The sequence below is a fragment of the Cupressus sempervirens genome, chromosome 10 (genome assembly GCF_028749045.1).
Source record: "Cupressus sempervirens isolate cs-2001-9-10 chromosome 10, ASM2874904v1, whole genome shotgun sequence".
In the NCBI taxonomy this organism is placed as follows: domain Eukaryota; kingdom Viridiplantae; phylum Streptophyta; class Pinopsida; order Cupressales; family Cupressaceae; genus Cupressus; species Cupressus sempervirens.
In genome coordinates this window covers 868,338,397-868,362,996 of record NC_143127.1, presented here as the reverse complement: position 1 = coordinate 868,362,996, position 24,600 = coordinate 868,338,397, and the positions used below count along the sequence as shown (strand labels likewise).

The following is a 24,600-nucleotide window of genomic DNA, read 5'->3' as shown; positions in this document are numbered from 1 at the left end:
ACATTTACACTTTTTTCCTCACTTCTGAACAGCTACAATACTCAAATTGACACTTCGTATTATTGTTGTGAAGTTAAATTGCAAATCAAAATTATTGTTATCCTTTAAACTACTGATTAACTGATTTGAAACTGTGATTTAGGAATTGTGAATCATAATTATTGTTATGCTTTAAACTGCTGATTTTTTAATTTAAAATTGTGATTTAGGAATTGAGAAACATAATTATTTTTATGCTTTAAACTGCAGATTAAGTGATTTTAAAGCATGATTTAGGAATTGTGAATCATAATTATTATTATGCTTATTACTATTGATTAATTGATTTTAAAATGTGATTGAGGAATTGCAAATCAGAATTATGGTCATTTTGCAAGTTTATTACTAACAACTCATTACTTATTGCAAGTTTTGCAGCAATATAACAACTGCTTTTTTCAAAGGTGAAAATGTCTTTCACAAATCTATTGACAAGCATACATGAGGATGTTCGTATGTCCCCCATTTCTACCCCTATTGGTACCCCCATTGCTCCTCCCATTGCTACCCCCATTGCTAGTTCTTCTCAAAGTCCAAAAGTGGTGTGGACTAGAGATATGGAGTGGAAAATTTTGGACTTGCTCCTTGAGCAAGTTACTCTAGGAAGGAAAGGTGAAGGAGGTCTTAGGAAAGAAGCATGGACAATGATAGAGAGGAGATTCAATGAAGACTTAAAGTTGAATCTTGGAAGAGAGAACTTTAAAAATAAGTTGAAAACATGGAAGTTGGTGTATAGAGTAATGAGGGACTTGTGCAATACAAGCAAGTTTTCTTGGAATGAGACAGTGTAGTGCATGGATGTCGAGGATAGTGTATGGGATGAACTTCTGAAGGTAACATCCTCTTCAAAGTTATGTCCCATTCTAATTTCAAACAAATATCTAATTATTTGATTTCTCCAATGTATAGAGAAATGAATTCAGCATTGCAAAAGTGTATAGGAGGCAGTCATTCACCTATTTTAATGATCTACTCGTCATTGTGGGAAATGACATGGAAAAAGAAAATGTAGCTGCAACGGCCCAAGATGTTGAAGATGGTAACCTCTTTGAGGAGGCTACTGATCTGGGTGATGACGAGGAAATTAATACTCCTCTGAATGTGCATGATGATTTAGATGAAGATTATCTTCAATCAAATCAATCCACTACATCCACTAGAAACAATCCTTCCCCATCAACGTCAAGGAGGCCAAAGAGATGGAAGGCAAGCATGGCCTCTTCTTTGGATGTAATATCTGAAAACATCCATGAGATACAAGAGGAAATCAATAAGTCGCACACCATCAAATTTGATAAAGAGGATACTAAGAAATATGTTGCAAACTTGTTTGCTACCTTGAAAGCCATCCCTAGAATCAGTCGATAGACTATGACTGTCGCATCTGATAATTTTATGCAAGAACCAACAAGAGTTATTTGATTCTTAGAGATGGATGACTTAGTGAGGGAAGATTATATTAGATATATATTTGGAGGATTGTAATGGTTTTATTTGAAACAAACATTTAAATGCCATTTTTTTTCGTTCAAGCTGAAAGACGTCATACTTTTGTATTGAACTTTGCTGCTATTTCACAGGAATTGGACAATGTGGCCAAGCAGATTTATAAATACCTTTTTCTTTGTTGTTATTTCATAGGTAGTAGACAATGTGGCCAAGCAGATTTATAAATACAAGTTGAAAGATTATTGTTCTTGAACATAATATGAATATTATGTACTTCCAGAATTATATTTACTTCCAGAATCATAGTCTCAGCATGGCTCAGAGTTTAGTACCAAACTTTGGGATCTAAACACTAGCCTAACTGAAAATGTAGGGATGCCCTAGTATAATAAAGTGTCTCGGTCAACAGTTGTGTTAAGAGACACACAATATATGGTTTCCAATTCTTATTACATAAGAGAGGGATAGTTTAGATGACTTTGATGTTAACATAGTTCACAAGAATTATCCATTGTCTTTAAGGAATAATTACTGCTAGATCTAGATTTTGTTCTAAGGAAAAAATCCTACCTTAGATAAAGAACAAATCTTTATCCCTTTTGAAAAAGGAATTTCTTATGGAGACATTAAAAGGGCTCATGAAAAAATAGTTTTTACAATTATCAATTAGATTAAAAACCAGAGTACAGCTGTATTCTGATCTTGCAAAATCTTGCTGCTCTTTTCTATGCATATTGATCGAACTGACATGAGTGGAGGAATTGTATTAATCTCTGTTTGGTGTTACATTGTGCACGTTGCTTGCATCCTGTCGAGGAGAATTATAATTTTTTGCAAAGTAAATCAAGAAATTATCTTATGTCATTTTACTCAATTAAACACAGTGCTTGCCACTTAGAATTTATTGAAACCATCCAGCCAAAATGCAAGAGTGGGTGTATGATTAAATAGAAAGATCATAAAGAGAGTTCAAATGTATTTATGAACTATAAGAGATTCAATATAGAGGAAATTGCAAATTCTATCATAAATAAATAAGCAGCATCCATTCTCCATACTCTGGAAGGATGCTAGTCAAGATTGAAGAGTTTATCTTCACAGCTACTGATTGCATTTTTTTATTTTTGTCTGTTGGTCCTCTTTAACAAACTCTATTTGTGCATATGTTACTATTACCATAGTCCATGAGTTCACATTTCTTCTAATGCAGGAAAACCTCAGATCTACAAATTAGTGCTCTATATAACAGAGGAAAAAGTAAACAGAAAAATATGCAAGAAAATGTATCTCATTATATCATTAAGAACTCTGTTGTTTACTTTATTCAATAATACAAAATTATATCTCCAAATCTCTCTAAAATCTATGGTTTCAGCTACCCTCTTTATGATCAAGAAACTCCTAAATCAACTCCTTCAAAGATTACAATGAAACAATAGTTTGAAACAAACATAACTAACTCTTAAATCTAATCCTAAGAAAAGGTTATCCTAAATCTGGGGATCAATTGGACTGTGACTCCTACTTTTCAAGGTCTTCATGTTATATTATTTTAGATTGGGGTTTTATTGTTTGCATGGCAGGGCCTGGGATTTCTTCTCCGTTGGTGAGAACAGATGGTTCTTCTCCAACTATGCATGCAATGCGATCTAAATCGTTTTATTCAGGGGAGAGCTCCAAGCTGAAAAAAGTTAATGGTTGTTTTCCGCGTAGCCATGATCGCCCTGTTCTGGTTATTCCTCCAATGGCTGTAATGGAGGACATTGATTATTGGACCAAGCATGCTTTGATATGCAAATTTATTGGAATCTGGATTTCCCTATCCGCTCTTGAGGCATGGATCCGTCGCTCATGGCAGGTGGAAGGCGATATGGAGATTATGTTGGTGCGGAATAGTTATTTTTTTGTTGTATTCTCTTGCATGTCTGATCGGGATCGTGTTTTTGAAGGAGGCCCTTATTTCTACAACCATGTGGGGTTATTTGTCAAACCTTGGCATTCAGGTTTTAATTCTGCTGAGGATCTCCCTTCAACAGTGCCAGTTTGGGTTCGCTTGCCTCGTCTTCCCTTGGAATTTTGGCGTGAAGACATCCTTCGACAAATTGTTGCTTTGTTGGGGAAGCCAGCTGCGATCGCACATCAATCCCTCGATAAAAAGGTTATTTCTTATGCTAGAATTTGTGTTGAAATTAATTTGAATAACCCATTACCAAATTCTTTGGAAATTTGTATGGGGGATTTTTCTTGGGTGCAGCAGTTAGATTATGAATCTCTCCCTTTCTGTTGCCAGATTTGTCATGAGTATGGTCATTTACTGCGTCAGTGCCCCCGTAACTCAAGTTTCAAAGGAGTGGATGGTTCTACAGCTGGAAATACTGGTGGTTTGGCAGATACTATAGGGAAAGGACAATCTCAAATGGCTAATACTACCAAGGGGATGAATCTGCAAGATGCTACAGTTAAGGGTAAGGCTCAAATACAGGATAAGGATAGATTTACCCCTGTTCGCCCTCGTGCTAAGGGCCGCATGATAGTATGGTTCTAGAGGAGGGTATTCCTCCTCCTATCTCTTCTGATCTAGTTTGCCCAGATGAGAGATCTGTTCCTAATGATGCTTGTGGGGCATCCCAAGTTGTAGTATATCAGAACTGTGAGGTCCCTGTAGCTCCTGTGACAGAGGCTCTGGTGACTCCTGCAGTGTTGGAGGATAATGATGTTGTTTTAGCTGACTTGGTTAAGGATGTGCTACCATCAAGTAAGGGCAAGGGTTCTCCTCTCCCCTTGGGATTGATTTCTTGACCCTTTAAGCGGGCTTCTTCTACTCCTCCTCTAAGGAGTGGGAGCAAAACAGACCAAGAGAAGATTAAACTCACAGGAGATATATTGATTGAGTCTGGTTCAGTGAAACCTTTGGATTCTCATTTTCCCAATTCTACCCAATGATGATTATTCTCTCATGGAATGTAAGGGGGTTGAATCGCATCCCTAGACAAAAGGCTATTCATAACTTGGTGGTTGATCATAGCCCTGATGTTTTTTGTATCCAAGAGACTAAGCTCTATGTGGAGTCTATGGTCTAACATGCCTCTAGTATTTGGTCTCGTGGCCAATGCCAGTGTGTTGGGGCAACATGCAGTGCGGGTGGTTTAGCTATATTTTGGGATCCTCAAAAAATTTCTCCTCTTGGCTGGATGTCTTCTTGCTCAACTCTCTCTATGGTAGCTTCTGCTCTAGACTCAGGAGAGGTAATCATGGTTACTAATGTGTATGCACCTGTTGATCTTGTGGGAAAGGAGGAACTTTGGGAACATATTCAATATGTTAGAAATTGTCATCCTTATCATCCTTGGGTGTTAGCAGGGGACTTCAATTCACTTTTAAGTCTGGAGGAGAAGCATGGTGGTTTGGCTAGATTGGGGCCTTCTTCTGCTCTTCTTCGGCAACATATATCTCTTTTTCATCTCTCTGATGTTAAGCCTTCTAATGGTCTCTATACTTGGAATAATCGCAGGACTAGTGTTGCTGCTATCTCAGAACGTCTGGATAGATTTCTTGTTTCTTGCTTCTGGGTTAGTGGCACCCTTACTATCTCTTCAGAAATCCTCGATTGGAGAGGAATCGTCGCATATTCCAAGATGTTGGGCTTGGTGTTTTACATCTTTGGTGGAAAATATCACATTCTCTTCAGGAAACTATTCTTGTGAAGTGTGAGCTTGATGAGGGTATGGATCCAGTTGATCTTGCTATCTGTAATCGCCTCAATTTTCATCTACAGGATGGGGTTGCAGCTCATAGGTTTCCTTCTATGTCTAGGCAGCTTCACCATTAGAGGAAGGGTCAAGTTAACTGGGATGGGCACTGGACTCCTCCTCCCTGTGGAGTTCTGAAAATTAACACTGATGGTTCTTCCCGTGGGAATCCTGGTCCGGCTGGTATTGGCAGAGTGGCTCATTGTAGTTCTGGGGATGTTAAATTTTTCTTCTTAGTTCATAAGGGTGATTATACTAACAATCTCATGGAAGCTCAGGCTATTTTATATGCTGTGGAAAAGTGTTGTTTGCGGGGATGGAGTAAGATTATCTGTGAGTCTGATTCCCAGGTGGTGGTGAACATGCTTTCTTCGCAAGAGCTTGAGGATGTTAGTTGGCAACTGGCCACTGTTGTTAAGTAGATTCTTTTCTTCTCTTCCTCTTTTCAGTTCATTAGGTTCATGTATATTCCTCGTGAATGGAATAGAACTACTGATTGTTTAGCCAAATGAGCATCTAGTCATGATCCGAGTTGGAATATTAGGGATAGGAGGCAACTGTCCTTTGAGATGGTGCAAGAATTTGATGATCTTGTTGCTCAGGATCGAGCTCCTTGTTGTATTCCTTTCTGTCTTAATAAATTTTTACCCCTCTTTTTGCAAAAAAAAGGTCTTTGTGCTATATTATTTTGATTCATGCATTCCAAATTCCCCATTTTATGTTACCTATTTATGTGGCATGCAAGACAATATGTATGAATGTTCATTCCCCATTTTATGTTATCTGCTATATCAAAACTGAACTGACGACTTATTACTACTTTATAATTTTTTTGGAATATATATAGATATTTCAATGAATACTTGTTTCACAATATGGGTGAGATTTTAGGTTTCAAAGTTTTTATATTTAACCTAGGATTACTATTTTTTTGTTTCTTAGAACTAAATTTATTCCTCAATGTATGAGCTATTACAATTCCGTGTCTCAAATTTTGGATTAATTTATTTATAGAGCTCTCTATCACAATGACTCACCTTTTTGTGTTCTACAAGCAGAGACATTGAGAACTATATCTTGCTAGGGCTTATTCACTTCCTACATGGATCATGAGAGTTCCTCTCTGACTATTGTAGTCTTCCATCTGGGTCATTCTCACCTGCTATACCATCTAGGTAAAATAGATTCTTGTAATCCTGACTTGAAATAATTTTTAACATTCCTTGCGAATCTTATGTTTCCAGAGGACATCAGGCCCTAGTGTATATGGGGTTATTGGATATCTCCTCTCAAGTATGTTCAAAATGCCATTGCAGTGAATGAATATATATCAATGCATTGAACAAGTAACTTCTTTATGTTTCTTGATTATCTTTCCTTTGGTTTTTAATGTGGTTTCTATTGAGGAAAAAGAATATTGGTAAGCATATGTCTCAACTTCAGTAGCCTCATTTAGTCTTTTAGGATTTTGTATTGTGAGCATTTTAGAGATTTTTCAATAGCTGAAGATCTAGTGTTATCTAGACAAGAAATCTTCCATCTAAGAGCATTGGAATTGAAGCATAGTGTTGGCCAAAAAATAGAGATAGAATAACAATTAGTTCCATGTTGTGTCAAGTATCATCTTCAAGTCTTCCTACTCCTTATTTCTCTGGCTTCAGCTTATGAAAAACCTGTTGAATCTCAAATAATTCATTTCTTTACTTACACATTGCATTGTTTCTTGTTCTCGGTATGGTTCATGTGATTAAGAATATGCCAATTGCTCATATATGAAAAGTTACATATTGTTAGATCCAAACCAGTCACAATAAAATTGTATGTTGCTGCATTATCATTACTCTAATTATTTAAGTATGGTTCATAATGGTACATATGTCAAAAGTATTGATTGCATTTTGATTTTGATAATCACTGTGTTGCTCAATTTCACATCTTCAGGGAGAAGATTGATGTGTTACATTAGTACTTTTTACGATATCAAAAAGAACAATCAGCCTGGATAAAGTTTTAAGTTAAAATTTATATGTTATTATATTTATAATTTTAAATAGTATATTATTTTGTTCTATTTTAAATAGTATATTATTTTCTTCTTCTATGCACTCCAAGCTGAATGTGTTCTAATTCAACATTCATAAGGACTCCCCTAATGGCTGCCTATGCTTCCCAAATGTTTTACTTGGATCACCAATAATTATTGGATAAATAGCCTAAATTATGTGGATTATGTGAAGCAATTCAAAAGGATTAAACACCACATGATCATATAAAAGACTTAGTTGAGGTCATTATCATTTTATAATTTGGATTCTTCCAGAATGAATGTATATAAAATAATATATCTTGTTATTTGAATGTTTCATTTTATTTGTATTTGTTCATATTTTATACAGGTTTGATGGATCTAAATTTGCCAATGTGTGATTGTGGCATTGGCCCTGTAGTAGTGAGGACCTCACATACAAAGGATAACCCAAGGCATAAATTCTATTCTTGTGCAAATGCAACAAAGGTTATTACTAATTTTTGTTGAATGAATTTACATTTTTGTACCAATAATTGTTTTGGACACTACTAATTTAGAATTTGTATTGCAGGGGGACAATGGTTGTAATTTCTTTAAGTGGGTCGATAAAGTCCCTCCAACATTTGTCGAAGCTAAATCTGTAGCACATTGAAGTATTGATTGCAAATTGTGCAAGCTTCGAGAGAGTGAAAACATGTTTCTTCAAGGCATGTTGGGAGTTATAATTGTTTCAATTGTACTAGTCTTTTGGGACCATATGCATAAATGCAATTAAAAGCCAAAGCCACTATTGTAATTTATTTTATGATTTTGAATAGAAATGGTGGACATATTTAATAACGATTTGACTATTTTGTTGTTTGGAACTTGTTTGTAATCGTATTGTGGTGACTAATCTATTAAAATGATGAATAAATTATACTAGTTTCATTACTATTTCAATTGATTGAGTAATTTATTTTTTATTTTTTCCATATTTTAACTTGTTTCTTCATGTTTTGAAGAGTTGAGTTTTGATTACGAATTTGTTACATTGGAAAGAATTATTTTTTATTAAAAAGAATTTAATGGAGGAATTTATTTTTCATAAGGAACAATAAAGGTTTCACGTTGAATTTATTGGAAAATTGTTGTTTTTAAAAATATTTTATTAATAGAAGAATTATGACATAGTGATCTTTGAATCTTGAATCTTACTTACTAAAATTATGACATAATGAACTTTTTAAAAAATTATTTATTAGCTTAATAATATTTATTATATTATAGGTTGTATAATGAAAAAAATATTAAATAACAATTTAAAAAATCTTATTTCAATTCCGCTTTTGCACAACCAAATAGAGAATAGGAATACGTACTCCATATTCCCTATCAAATTCTGGGTGACCCAAACAGAGAATAGGAATATGTATTCCATATTCCCTATCAAATTCTGGATGACCCAAACAAAGAATAGGAATACGTATTCCATACTCCCTATCAAATTCTGGGTGACCCAAACAGAGAATAGGAATACGTATTCCATTTTTGTATTCCCCAAATAACAAAACCGGAATAAGTATTCCTATTCTTGTATTCCTATTCCGATTGCCAAACGAACCCTTAATGTTGTAAATTTTGTGAAAAAATTGTCTCATTAAAACTTCATTTTATTATTTTTGGCTGAAAGTTATTTTAAAGCAAGTTGCAAAGCCATGTTCTTGTAGAGAAACAACTTTAACACAACATATTAGTGAGGAAGCACACTATTTAAAATGCAAGAAAATTCACAATCTATTGAAACATTATAATAATCTATGCTTCCAAATTCATAATGAATACAAAGCTATATAATGTGTGTCAAGTTCATGAAATACTAATCATTCTTTCATGAAAGTATAAATAGATATACTCAGTGTGTATCTATGCCTCCAAATCCGTAATGAATACAAAGCTGTACAATGTGTGTCAAGTCCAGATTCAGAAGATGAATTTGATGTGCATGAAATACTAATTATTTTTTCATGGAAGTTCCAATAGATGTGCTCCGTGTGTATTTATGCTTCGAAATCCATAATGAATACAAAGCTATACAATGTGTCTAAGTCCAGATTAAGATGAATTTGAATTTGATGGGCATGAAATACTAATCTTTTTTAGGAAAGTTAGAATAGATGTACTATGTGTGTATCTATGCCTCCACATCCATAATGAAGACAAAGTTATACAATGTGTGTCAAGTCCAATTTAAGATTAAGATGAATTTGACGTGCATGAAATACTAATCATTTTTCATGAAAGTTCAAATAGATGTACACCATGTGTATCTTTAGCTGATTCAAAACTAGAATCTGTAATATGGAATGATGTGTTTGAAAATATATGTAAATTGTAAACTATAAGAAACTTTCATGCTTGCAAAATAGGTAAATGCTATTGATAGAAATAATTATCACTAAGGCGATAGTATCCTTGAGGAACTAATAATAATCTCACAAATAGAAACAAAACTTAACCTTTCCCTCGGTAATCTGCCATTTAAAACTGTTTCAATTTTGTATCAAATCGGCGGCGCTCAAAATTCTGCTCCTATAATACTGAAAGTTTAAAATTATAGCATTACTCTAAAGTGGTAAGAAATCATATCTTATTATATATAAGTAGATTATAAATATTTTGAAGTTTTTAAATTTTGATAAGAGAATTCGTTTTACTTTACAAAATTATTTATATGATATGCTATAAAAGTTTCTAAAATATTAATAGAATGGATTTAATTTAATTATATTATTTATAAATTTTGTAAAAGAGTTTATAATTTATTGATTATAAATATTTTGAAGTTTTTAAATTTTGATAAGAGAATTCGTTTTACTTTACAAAATTATTTATATGATATGCTATAAAAGTTTCTAAAATATTAATAGAGTGGATTTAATTTAATTATATTATTTATAAATTTTGTAAAAGAGTTTATAATTTATTGATAAAATGAAATAGTTTTGAATAAATAATGAAGAATCAAGTATTATTGAAAAGAAAATTCTAATCAATGTCAAAACATTTAAGTTGATATACTTAGATCAATGCTACTAAAATTAAATTACAAAAAAATTATATAAAATTGTACCATATATATATATATATATATATATATATATATATATAATTTAAGAAACAAAAGTATTATCTAATACTTTTACAAATGATTTTTTGTTTTTGAAGCATGAAGTTACAAAAAAAAAAAGAGCAACTAAGTAACAAATGATTTTTGAATATTTTTATTAAATCTAAATTTTAAATTCCAAAAAACAATTCAATATAATGTTAAAAATTTATTATTTCTTTCTTCTCCTTCTCTATGTATAAAATATTTAAAAGTAAAATTAAACATTTCCAAATCTTGACATGCACCCAAATCTTTGCATGCATTTTGAAATATTCTTGATATTTATTATTTTTTTATCACTATAAGCATTCTTGATATATTAATAATAAGATAATATTAGTTAAAGAAACTCTTCAAATTCAATTTAATAAATTGAAGAACTAATATTTAAAAAATTACATATACAAATTTCATTTTTTATAATAATATTTAAATTCATAAAAAAACAATTTACTTTAAATTTAATAAAATATTAATTAATTATATAAAATAATAAAAATTACATTTTCAAAAATAGTACAACTCAAACTTTAATTATTATTAAATTTTATTAAACATTTTTAAATCTTTGCATACAATTTATACCTATAACAAAATAGTATTGACTAGAAAATGTAAAATTAAAGATAGTAAAATACTAAGTCTAAGAAATAATTATTAATAAAAATAAATAAACCTGAAAATTAATAAAATTTCCATCAAAGACAATCTACAATATGTTCTGTAAAGAACATAATCTATATACATGTAGTAAAGACAATCTGCAATATGTTCTGTAAAGAACATAATCTATATATGTAGTAAGAAAAGTTCTCATGAAAAATGAGAAGTCTGTTTTGAAAAAATCATACAATTCCAATACAATAAATCTAATTTAAATTCGGAGCCCATTTCATTTTCAAGAAAAAAACAAATCAATCCACAATGGATTTTTCTATGATAAAAACACATAATATGTAGTGTTGACAATTACCATTGAAATCAAATGTTATCATTCCCACTCAAGAAAAAACTACACTCATTCACGAATGATCTGGAGAAACTGGAACTGAAATAAGACCTAAGCTTAGATCGGTATCTGGGAAAACGTGAATGTATATAAGACCTAAACTGAAATCACTATCTGGAAACACTGGAGTTGAATTATTATTATGAGCATCCATCTCTCTTTTAATGGCGGGCAAATTTTGCATTGTAGATGTATCAAAACTCCCTTCATCTCCTCCTCCTCCTCCTTGTCTCCAATTGTGACCAAAATGTGAAAACATGATGTGAAGAAGAAACATCATGAAATCCACAGAGTAATCTCCATGAGTGAGCATTGTCTGGGTAGGAGTTGTTAATGTTTGAGCATAGCCAAACAAATGGGGATATTTGCTATCAGCTCTCCTCAATACTTCTAACATTTTCTCTTGGTTCAATGCTTCCACCACCATCTTACTTTTCTTCACTTTTATTTTCTTCACTTTCTTTGCTCCTTCTCTACCATATGAATTCCTCCTCCCCTCCATTCTTGTGTTGCTGCAACTAAGTTATTTCTTTATTTATCTGGACTTTATTAATTGCAGAGAATAAGCTTTCAATCTCTACTTACCCTCCAATATGGTCCATGGTTCCCAATTTATAGTGCTTTGATGCGCTATTTTTAAAAAAACATACATTGTTTTATTCTAATTCTAAATTTAGAACAGTATTCGAACCTCTTCTATTTTATTTTATGCATTTGTTTTACCAGTCATACCCATAAAATACATGCAGTACGTAGGGCAGAATATTTGAGCTCTGTTTGTTATTTCTGCTAACAATTAGTCATTTTATTTTTTAAATTCTATCAGCGATCAAATTTTTTATTCTATGTAATTATATTTTTTATTTTTTATTTTTAAGTTATCAATGTTGATTTATTTATGTTTTAAAATTATTATGTTTTTATAAGATATAATTTGAATTTGAATTTTAGTTGTTTATATATTTTAATTCTCATTGTCATTTAAATTAGAACTAATATACAATGTTTTTATATCCTATTGATATAAAATGTCTAGTATGTTTCTAAATTTAGTTTCAAGGTAAAATCAGTGAGAAGGAATCTAACTATATACATAAGTTAATTTTTAAAAATTAATAATTTTCATAGATTTTTTTCATTTTATATATTATTTTAAAAATTATGATATATTTTATTATTGTTTAAATTATATATATATATATACCAGTCTTCATTTAATTAATTATGTGAGTATTCAATTTTTTATTAGATGTAGTTTTAAAAAAATATTTTGTTTTTTAAAATTAGAAATGTTAGAATTTTCTAATTTCGTCATTTTATTAATCTTTTAAGAGATATAAATTTTTTATTTTTTAATTTAGGTTTTTTATAATGTAATAGGGAGAATTATAAATGTTGAATATTTTTAGTCTATAAGAAAGAATTATAAATGTTGGAATTTTTTTCAATTTTTTTAAAGAAATAATTATTATAAATATTGGAAAATCATAATGAAAATTTGTTTATCTTATATTAATTTGGGAAACATGAAAATAAGATCTAATATTTTAAATTATTTCAATACTTTGAAATATATTCATGAAATTCAACCCAAAATAATTGTATTATTTAATATTTTAATATTTCTTATATTATAAGAATTACAAAATCAAAAGATTGAAAGCACTTAATTGTCATAAAACATTGTTAGCAATGTTAATTGATTGATGTTATCCTTAATGCTAAAAATTGTTGATGCATGTAAAACACATAAAATGTTGATATGGTGCTTCAATTTAATGAGGTGTTTTTTGTTCTCCGATGAAGAAAAGATATCTCCTCTAAATATCATGGTTTAACTTGAAAACGTTGTCCATCGTCCTTGTGGAAACCTGGCCAATGGAACCCGGACAACTCCAACTTAAGCACCCAAGAACCCACCATAAACTCTTTAGCCGATAGGCTACTTATTTGGGGTTCCTTTGCCGGGAAGTGTCCTGTTCGGCCCGGCAAATGGTTCAACCCAAGATTTGAATGCCTGGGGTTCGACACGGAGCTGCTTAGAACGGATTTGTGTGGCCTGCCTTCTCGCCCGTTCTTCCAGCCACCAGAAGCCACGGAGATGCTTGGATTGTTACTGCTGTCGCCGTGGGGTTAGGATTTTTACTGCTTCCAACCATGCGATACATGCTTTGGGCACGGAGGCAGCAAGATTAATGTGGGCTGGGCGACCACTGTTTCAGTCGGTGCGGTTACGGAGAATTTTCCACAACTTTCATTTTCGAGAACTGAAATAGGCAGCTTGATGTTGAGAGCAGGCATCTTTCATTATTTTTTTTGATGTTATGCCTATTGTGAAGATTTTAAAGTGGCTTACATTCTCTGCATCCAAATAAAAAAGTTGGGGAAAGTGCATTTTCTAAATCTGGAATAGGCAGCTTGATGTTCGAGCAGGCATCTTTCGTTCATCTCTTGGAAATTTGCTATGCCTGTTGTGAAGATTTTGACGTGTTCTGCGTTCTTTGCATAGAGATGAGAAAATGGGGAAAATGCATTTTCTAAAACTGGAATAGGCAGTTTGTTGTACAGAGAAGGCATCTTTCTATTTTTGGAGTTTAATACAGACTCGCAGACTAAGCGTGAATGTGAGATTTCTTTGGTTTTATAAGGCATGGATGTCATTCCTTCTCATTTTGTAATGCATTTTGATTCTATCGGGCTTGAAACTTTGATGCGTGAAATTTCCAGTCCATATTGATCTTTTCAAAGGAAATATCTTTCGGGTTTTTACTGTGTTGATTCAACTCCGTGATATATCCTCAGGGCATCAAAGCAAGGTAAGAGAATTCAGTTTGATACACAGTCAATCTATTTATGCCCTGAATTATCTGCTATTTGCCTGAAGCTTCATCTGTATAAATCGTAGCGAACTTTCTTATACCTCTCATGATTGTTTGATTGTTTGGCTTACGGACATGCATACATTTAGGTTTCTATTATTAAGGTCTTCTTGTTTATTTAGATATTAGAGAAATGCATTTTTCTGTTTTTTTCCCTCTGCATAAACTTTGTTTCTTTTAATATTTTAGGAAATTTATGATCTTTAATTGGTCTAAGAATCTCTTCAGTTTTCCTGCTTTAGTAGTTTTCATAGCCTCTTAATATTTTCTATGATGGTTTGAAGATCCAGGTAAAGTGATTCTGAATAAGTCCTTATATTGTTAAAGATGAAGCAACAGCGGGGGTCATTCTGACATGATTGTGCTAGGATAAAAATGAAGTCCTTATAATTTTTTATAATTTTTTAGGGATTATAAATCTGAGTAATAACAGAGGGGTCATTCTGACATGATTGTGCTAGGATAAAAAAATTGTTTTGTGTCAATTTCTCAATTTGAACCAGTGCTTCAAGCTATTATTTTGTTGACAATTTGCCAGAGCTAGACGAGAAGACTCAGAACATGTTGAGTCTTATAGAAGCAGATGCTGATTCTTTCGCTCAACGAGCTGAAAATTACTACCATAAGAGGCCGCAGCTCATTAGCATGATTGAAGAGTACTACAGGGCATACCGTTCATTGGCAGAGCAGCTGGACCATCTCAAGAGGGAAATTAGAATGTGGGTACTATCCCCATTGCAATTTTCCCTCTAACAAGGTGTTTTTTCTATACCAAATTATTGTGTTGTGTTATTCTTCATGAACTTGTTTGTTTTAGATTGTGAATGTTAAATTACTTAGGCAATTTTCATTTACAGAATCTTGAGACAAAGGATTAGTGATTAGTGAGTAACATAGAGTAGTAAAGTGAATATTTGAAGTTTGTTTGAAAGAAAAGCTTTAGAGAAAACTGATTCACCCGGGCCCTCTTAGCATCAGACATATCCTTACTAGTCCAAAAATTGGTATCAGATATCAATTCTCTTTATTTAAGGTTTTGTCGCAGTTCCTACATTCAGTAGCTTGCAAACATTAAACACAGAAGAAGGCAATTTCAAGAACATTCCACCAAGTACATATACTATTATATGGAAAACATATATTACTATCTTACTTAAAAAAAAACAAAACTCCCATTAAATTTGTTGAATTGAACCAAACAAAAATTTGCATAAAAGCAAAAGGAATCAATCATTCCATTTATTCGTGTTGTCATGTTAAAAAGGGCAGGTACAGTTCAAGGATATAGAAGAGGTAGAAAGCACCTCAGGTTTCTAGCTACAAATATTGGTAATTTTTTATGTGTTTTACAACATCAGATGATTAGACAGATATATTTAAAGTGAATGACCTTGTTTTGACTTAGGCATTCTCTTCAGGGTAAACACAGCACAAATAAATATTCCATCATATAGAAACTTTTGCCACTAGAAAATGCACTTAAAACTGAGGAATGTGAAGAATTGAACATTTGGAAATTAAATTTTTATAACCAAAAGAAATGATCGACAGAATCTCCTAATATGATAATGTACCTTACTTTTCTATTACCTTGTATAACTGTAGTAGTATTTAAGACTTCAGAGAACCCTGCCATTATGAAGTGGTAAGGTGTCGTAAACAACTTTCTTAAAATCAGGCTGGTGTATAGTTTATTTCTCAAGTTTTCAACAACATAACTGAATTGAAAACTACGACATGAATACAAAATTCTGGGATATCAAGAAGCTGACTGCATGATCAACAGCCTTGATTCACTGAATACTTGGTTAATTCAAAATTGGCATATGCCTATACTGATTAACAATGGCAAGCATATTTACCAATTTAGGAAAGCTATACACAGGCCTTCATTGAATTGCTTGTGCATTTTAATACCACTTTTAGCTTTCACCATTTTCTATTACATTAATGATTATGGTGTAATGAATCTTGATACTCAAAAAAGTATATAGAGTGATTTGCTTTTTCAAAACATACCCACCACAAGAACCCTAAAAAAACTTCCCCCTACAATCAGATGCTCCACACAAGCATGCGTTGCTTTTTCCAGATTTTCTGTTATGGGATGCACCATAATCAAATGTAAGCTCTCTAAGTGGAGGAATATTTTCATGAGAAAAGGAAAACTGAAATCATATTGCAAGCTAAAGAAAACCTGGTATTGGAACAGAGTTTCAAAGTAAAAAAATTGCAAGGCGAGGTGTGTGTTAGGGAACTGGAGCTAGATGCCATCAAAGCAGAAAACACCAAACTGAAAATAAAAAATGAGGAAAAGAATGTTGAAACTGCTGGAGATTCTAAAGAAGAATTCGTATCAGAACAGAACTTGAGGATAGAGGAATTGCAAAGGGAAATATATGTCTTGTGGCAGAGAACACTTGAGGGATGAAACAGAGGTTAATGTTCAACAACTGCAAGTTTTCAAACAGAACTTAAAGTTGCAAGAGGAGAATGTAAAGCTCTACGGAATTCCATTTTCGCAACAGTCGGAAGTAAACTTCTGATGCAGCAGTGCGGATGACAGAGAAGCAGCCGGGAAGAGGTAGATGTGGGCACCGAGCTGTTTTCGTGGCCGAGTTGGGCTGCTTTGTGGAAAGGAGAGAGATGTTGTCCACTGTTCGCCTTCAGCAGCACCTCGTGTTGACATAAGTGATGCCATTGATATCTGCAGCTTTATTGTTGAATTTTCAACTCCACCGCTCAAACTCAAGCTCCAGCGATTCCCAGTTTGCACTCAGAACTCCACTGTTTGTTTTCTAATTTGCTTGGATTAGTCCCTTTGCTGGAAAGAGCTAGAGAAGAGGAAAACTGGAACCGAATATGTGGCAGAGGAAATGGTGATGGCAGAGGCAGAGAAGATCTAACACTCTGCATATTGAGATGAGCATGAAATTCTAGTCCCAGAAGCTGAAAGTGCCAAGGAATCCATGTTTCTTACAATGGTAGTTATTAATTAATTAATTATTAAGCCGATAGGCTTTTCACTGTGGGGAAAATTGTCGCATGCCAATAAAATATCATGTGCCTGTAAAATTTTCTCATGTCATTAAGGACAATGACGAAAATAGTAGTAGTATATTGAGTCATTGGATTGTTGTAGATGGTGCTTATGGTTCTTCTCTGTTTTTAGTTATATTAGTGACTTTGGACCTTTGTTTTTCGTTATTGTTGTGAAAGTATATTGAGTGTTTTGTGCTGATGCCTTTTTTCCTGTTCTTAGCCAGGTTAGTGACTTGTTAGTTGGGTGTTGATGGGCATTTCTGTTTTAGATTGAGTTATTGCGATTTCTGATAATGGTGTTTTGTACAGAGCGGAGATTTGTCTGAGATGTTAAAGAGGGGAATCTATGAGAAGAGGGGGCCGTGAGATGTTGAGGAGCTTAATACCAGTGGCCAACATAACTCAGATGTTTTTGAAGGCTTTAGTGGCATCCACCTCCACTTCTCTCACAGATGTATTGAAGACTGAGGAGTATGAAGTCCTAATTTTTGGCTTTTTTTTCCCTCAACTTGGTTGTGTTTTTCTTGTTGTTCAAAGGATTCTTGTTGTGGGTGTGGCACGGGGCTGTTGAGAGCAGTCCACTACAGAAGGCCAAGGTGATGAAGAGGATTGATTTAGGAGAATTTGGTATCCCATTGAAGCAAGTGAATTCAAGAGTGCCTTCCAATATGTTTTTCTGCCCCAGTGGCCTTGACATTGAGCATTCTATTTCTTTCTCTACCACTCGGCGTGAAGACATCACTGCAGTACTGCTTGAGTGAGTTTTCTTAATCCCACTGCTGAGTAATTGGGATATATTCACAATTCTGGGTTATATATATGTGTGTGTGTGGAAAGTAGGAGTTTTTAATTGATTTTTGATAATTTGTGCCAATTTGTATGTTGAATGAGCTTTTTGAAGTTAACTATTTTGTTACGCAGTTCCTTTCAAAATGCTGAAGGAGAGTGGAAAGTGTTTATAGACACTGATATAGAGCTATATGGCGAGAATGGAGCATATGCAAACATTGGCTTGGGGCACGGTGGACTTCATTTACCTTCCCCTGCATGCCAATGCACAATAAAAGAAAGAAAGTTTAACTGGTCACACAAAGGATATACGAAAGAAGAGAATAACTCTGTTATTTTTTTGGCAACAGAGGAAACTCTGTTTCTTACAGCAGAGAAAAACCTATGATGGCTATTCTAGACTTAACTGCTTGTTACTGCAGTTAGATGGCACATAATCTGCTCTTTATTAAATGCAAAGTAACAAAACTTATACAAAACACAACCATGTCATTTACATATGTTTAAGTCGTACTTCCGTGTGCAATTCCAGTAATAATCTTATGATGCTTCATAGACACCTGATTCTCTGCATTTAATCGGCGTAATCTTGGACCCGCAGGGACAAGTGCTAGTAAATAAATGCAGTTAGATCGATGATTAAGGATGGCATGACATCTTTCACACATGCCACATTGCCTGAACGTACCTCTCTCTTCATTTCGATTAACTATGCCTCCCTATCTACCATCATTATTTGGAATGTGCAATCTTCCTCATGTGAAATCATGATTGAATCCCATGTTAAAACAACTCTCTTCAATCTCCTAAATCAATGTTTTCAAAATTTTCAAATTATTCAAAGTTATCTTCCTGATATCCTGAGGCACGTATATTCACCATTTTGTCTGCAATTTCATTAGCTTCTATGAAGATGTGTGTCACACGGTAGTCTTCAGCTTATGCAAGTAGTGTTCTAACATGTTTGATGTATTTGTTTAGTTGTCATGTATCCAATTTGCCTTTAATTATTCCACTGACCACAATCTGAGAATTCTCTTCTAGATGCAATCTTTTGTATCCCATCTTGAGCCCCATCAAAACTACCTTGACTTTTGCTTGACATTCTATTGCATTATTTGTTCCATTTGACATCCTCTTTTCTCCAATAGCAAGCATGTTCCCATTATCGTCACTTGCATATATCCACACCCTGAAGGTCTTGGATTGCCCCTTGATGCACCCTCAATATTGATCTTTACCCATTCTTGATCGGGAGGGCCCCAAACACAATTTACATGAGCCAAGGAAGGATTAACCGTTAGAAACCCATTAATGACTAAAGATGGAGATTATCTTAGTTCTAATTGAATGACAAGATTATGATCTATTTTATAAGGCAATCCTTGTGATACATCCCCCAACAACTACAAAATACACGTCTATAATTGCCTATATATCTTTTTCTTCTTCTAAGAAATATGCTACTTGGTTAAACATTAACATTAAGTAGAGATTTTAAAACTTAATTGTCATCGTTGACAAGATTTCACCATTCATCTTATTTGAATCATCAAAGACTATCATGTCCAACTCCCCAATTATTATATTATTCTCATGAGGGGGTTTCCTTGAATGATAGGATTTCTTCCCTTTCTTCTTGTTGAAGCCACTACATTGTGACAAACAAAATTTGTTAAAACTAAAATTAAAATAATCTAATTAATCTCAAATGTTTATTATAAGCTCAAAGGCCTAGATTTCACTTCTTAGGGAAAACATTTAATCTAAATCACATCAATTCTATATCATAGTTTTCTTAATCAATTCTTTAGAAATCATGAATAGAATCACCACTTTATCTTCTTGGGAGTGATTTTGGTACAAACACTTCAAATCTACTCTAAATGACCTCAAGTTTGGACTGTAGACACCTAAATTTGATTACACCGCTTCAATAATCCTATTTAGTTATCTCTAAAGGCATCATTAATTAAATTCCTATTTAATTAATCATTTGACATCCCCTAGCTGATTAATTTAATTAATCATCTATAGTCCTAAATTGATAAATCAAATAACCTATTATTTATCAATTAAATTCTATTCTCTTATCTAATTCCAAAAATCCCCATTTATTAAATAAATCTATTTGATAAATAAAATCCTCAAATCTAAAAACCTCTAATTTATCCCTAATCCTCCATTTAGCCTAATCCACCCCATCCACCCATACTAACCAAGCTTAGCCACTAACTCACCCACCCTCATTAATGCCATCCATTTGCACATCTCTAACATCCCTAATCTAATCCTAAACCCAAGCCTAATCCACCCCTTAATGTTGTCATATTCCCTAAACAAGTTTAAGACTTTCCTAAACCAAACCAAAGTCTCCCCTCAAAAATCCCAACCACCAAGTCATGAGTGCTCTTACAAACCATAAAAGACTCTTCCAAGCCCACTCATGACTCTTACATCCATCTTCCACACTCTTCCCTCATCCACACTCATTCCTCTTACATCTCTCTTACATACTCAACCCCACTCATCATGCCTTTAACCAACCCTTTACCCTACCCTCTCACACTCATCCTCCTTGTGACAAGTGTCACCTTCCCATTGGTGTTAAACAAGCACAATCCATGTGCTCTCCTTTGAGTTCATCCTAGCCCTCCTTAAGCCTTCATCTCTCCTTGCATCTTAGCCTTCCATCCTTCAAGCCTTTAGCCTATAAATTGAATCCCCTCCCAAGCCATTTAACAACAACCATTTGAGTAAAGTTATCATGCCCTTTTGAGAGCCAAAACCCATATCCATACCCTTATAATGCCAAATTGAGAGCTCACAAGGCTACCAATTTGCTATTACCGATCTCCTCCATTGAAGCCATTTTGAGCACTTGAGCATACATCCCCAATACATAAATAGACACATCCCAAAAACAAGAGAACAATCTCATTGAGAGAGCCTATCCATGGCTCACATTCTCATTTGAGTTTGTCTTCTCTTTGTCTCTCATATATGTTATGTTAGTTTAATGTGTAAATCCTTTTATTGAATTAGTATTTCTAGCATATTAGATTAGTGTATACATGGACTATACTATTTTCACTCCAAAATTTTAAAAATTATCAATTAAGTAATCAAGGGAGACAAAATCAAATGGAAGCAAATACTAATACAAACCTAGGGTATTTTGATGTTCTTCTTATGATTTTGGATGTCAAGTTTACACTAGAGAGTCCTTAATGGGGAGTTCTATATTTATATAATTATTTTTCTCTTATTTTGGGTAAGTTTTGAGGATGATGGGTTGGAAATGTCGGATGAGAAGAATGGAAGCTTGAGATTCATTTGGTTTTGGAGTGGCTACACAAATTGGATTTGGATGACATGAGATTTGTATTTTAATGAGATTGTATCAAATTTGTACTAGGATTGGGTTCATATTGATCATGTAGATTGAATACTAGGTATCCAATCAAAATCTTTAAAAAATTAAGCATCTAGCATTTAGGATTGTGGGCCTCTAACAAAATTAGATTAGTTTTTTATTAAGGAATATAGGTTTTGAAGGGTGCCTAAAATCCTTTACAAATCAAAATATTTTCAATGAAGCCCGAACAAAAAATGTATCACCTAATCTAGTAGTGTCATACTGAATACTAACTAATAAATGAAAGTGTTCACACAACTAAATAGTTAACACTTATGATTGGACCAAAGTTATCACCAAAAGGAAGACAAACCAAGAATGGTAAGCTCCTTGGGTATAACCTACGATGACGAAGCTATGTCCCTGATGGATGGAGATGTGTGCTCACGGTGTGCTCAAGCTTCCAATGGATTGGTGATTATCAAGTGTGTGTATGGGTGAGGGTTTCAACAATGGAGGTATGGATGGATTTCAGCATTATGATGGTGTAAAATGGCTATGTTGGAGTAGTTAGTGGAGCATTATAAGTTTGCATAAAAGTGGATGATATTTGTGAAGGGAGAGGGTTTCATTTTTAGGCTAAGGGGTAGAGGGATGAATGGCCAAGATGTAAGGATTGGAAAAAGATTATGGAGGGCTAGGATGTCCTAAAAGAAAGCACATGGATTGTGCTAGTTTGGAGCCACTTAGGAGGTGACACATGTCATAATGTGCTAGTTTGGAGCCAATTAAGAGGTGACACATGTCATAGGGTGATTGGATGGAGGGAAGGGCAAGATGAATAGTCAAAAAAGGAGGATCAAGAGATAAGGGATTTATAAATGTTCATAAATTCTTTGTAAGAGATTTTAATGCTTGTGTAAGAGCCATAAATGCTTGAGGGTGAGGGTGAGGATGAGATTGTTGACTTTGGCTTGGGTTAGCAAGTCTTAACCCTTGCTTAAAGTTGTGCACGTGTTTAGGAGGGGGATTAGACTTAGCTTAGGAAAGGGGTTAGGGGGCATGTGGCTTAACTTTGATGGGATGATGATTAATTAATTAAATAATAAATACTTAATCAATAATGTCTTAAGAGATAACTAAATGTGATTACCTATTGATGTAATCAGATTTAGGTGTCTACAAAAAATACAACAGCCCAAGGGTGAAAAAGGTCACCAACCAAAACTAGGTGACCAAGGTGGCCTCATAAATAACACAATACACTTTTACCACCAAAATAGGTTTTGAGTGGATGCTTGAAACACCATAGTTACAAAATAAATAGATAATTAGTCCCCAACCATGTAAAATCACAAAGAACAATAGGCCAAAAAGGCCAAGAGATCCAAACAAAAAGGGATAGCCTCAAAAAGAACAGGCAAGCAACATGTTATGAACACTAGGCCTCAGAATTTATATTTCAGTCCCGTCTTTTGAGAACATAAAGACATATCAAAAGATGGATGAGAGGGCATGACCTTTTTTCCATCCATCCTCCACCTTCCCAGCGGCCTTCTGCCATGCAAGGTCATCAACACCGCAACCAACCCCCAACACCCTCGCACCAGGAGAAGAAACACCACCACCACATGATTTCTAGACCACAGTAGTAGAAGGACAGTAGCACTGTCCTAAGATAGAGTCGTAAGAGGGGTAACAATCGGATCAAACGTTACAGCATCTGAAGGAGGGACAACTATATTGGTCACCGCCGTAGGGGCAACATTTGAACCATGAGAGATAGCAACAAAATCCGCCACCAAAGAATCCTAAGAAGAGCCTACCAACCCATCCCCAACAGAGGAAACTTTCTGAACCGTGTAGTGATCATTTGAAACCCCCATCCACCAAGAAGGTGACTTCTTTGATCTAATCTTTTCAGAGGAGCATTACATAGTGAGGTGGCCGGTCTTATGGCATTTCCTGCATCTGAAGGGAATGCCCCCATAATTAAGTAGTTGAATCCAAGAGCCTTTGGGAGAGGCCAACTTAATCATTTTAGGGAGACCCTTGGAGATGTCAATCTCCACTAGAATGTGAGCATACATTGTTCGATACACATTGGAAGATGTGGTATCAACTAGCAAAAAGTCCTTGAGGGCCTCCCCACAGCCTCCTAGACAAAATCCAGCCATAAATGAAGGTGACAATTTGGCAACCTAACCCACAGAGGAATCTTATCAAAGGATTCAGTCAACGGTCAAAATCCTTATACCAAGGTTTGGCCATCAAAGGGAACCTCTCCTCTCAAGAGAAACCATGACGTAGGATGGCATTCCTATTTGTAGTAATAGCAAATTTCACAATAAAAAACCCCTTGCCACAGGGTAAATCTGAACTAAATCCGAAATGATAGGATCCTAATATTTAGATATCCAAGCATGCAAATTTGACAAAAAGGGCCAAAATCCCCTAAAATGAAAAATAGCAGCTGTAGAAAAGAAGTCCTCCACATATGTGGAGATCTCATCAACTATATCAAACTCTAGATCAATCACAATTGGGTTACTTACAACAACAAGTACAGTAACTCAGAGCCCCAAATGCATAGCTTGACCTCCAATACCTACCTCATAGATAGCCACATCAGCATAAGAGATGGTGGATCTTCCCACAACACCTTGAGGCAGGTGATTAGTCTTCCCATAACAAAATTAGAGTATTTATTCTAGATTGGCTAACATTTTTATCATTTGAGGAAAAGACTTGATGCGAGAAAGGGGTGTATGAAGGAAATGGGGAAGAGATCTAGGGTGTAGTTTCAAGGGATTAATTGCATGGAAAGGATATGTTCTAATTGGTTATGTTTCATTTATGATGATATGTTGGAGTTCTTGTTGTAAATAATTAGACATGTCAAGTAATTGATCAAAATAGGGTTTGATATCTTGTGCATATCCTACTTAAGGTTGTATTTTATAATGAAGATGTGCATGAAGGCATGGGATGCAAATATTGTTCAAAGTGTTGACTTGATGGTCAACACCTCCTTGGAGATTCATGTCGTGGATCTAGGTAAGTCTCAACATTTGTATTGGGCATTAACAGTTCGAGCTTTTGGTGC

General features: G+C 34.1%; 1 protein-coding gene across 1 annotated transcript; it reads left to right on the top strand.

Moving 5' to 3' along the window:
* The first annotated feature begins 13,328 nt into the window (after nt 1–13,328).
* LOC149536775 (protein NETWORKED 3C-like) lies at nt 13,329–18,620 on the top strand. Its single transcript, XM_089806308.1, has 4 exons — nt 13,329–14,242; nt 14,844–15,024; nt 17,657–18,104; nt 18,269–18,620. The coding sequence occupies exons 2-3, from the start codon at nt 14,867–14,869 to the stop codon at nt 17,679–17,681; spliced, it is 183 nt and encodes a 60-aa protein (XP_089662434.1). The 5' UTR covers nt 13,329–14,242; nt 14,844–14,866; the 3' UTR covers nt 17,682–18,104; nt 18,269–18,620.
* Nucleotides 18,621–24,600: the final 5,980 nt, after the last annotated feature.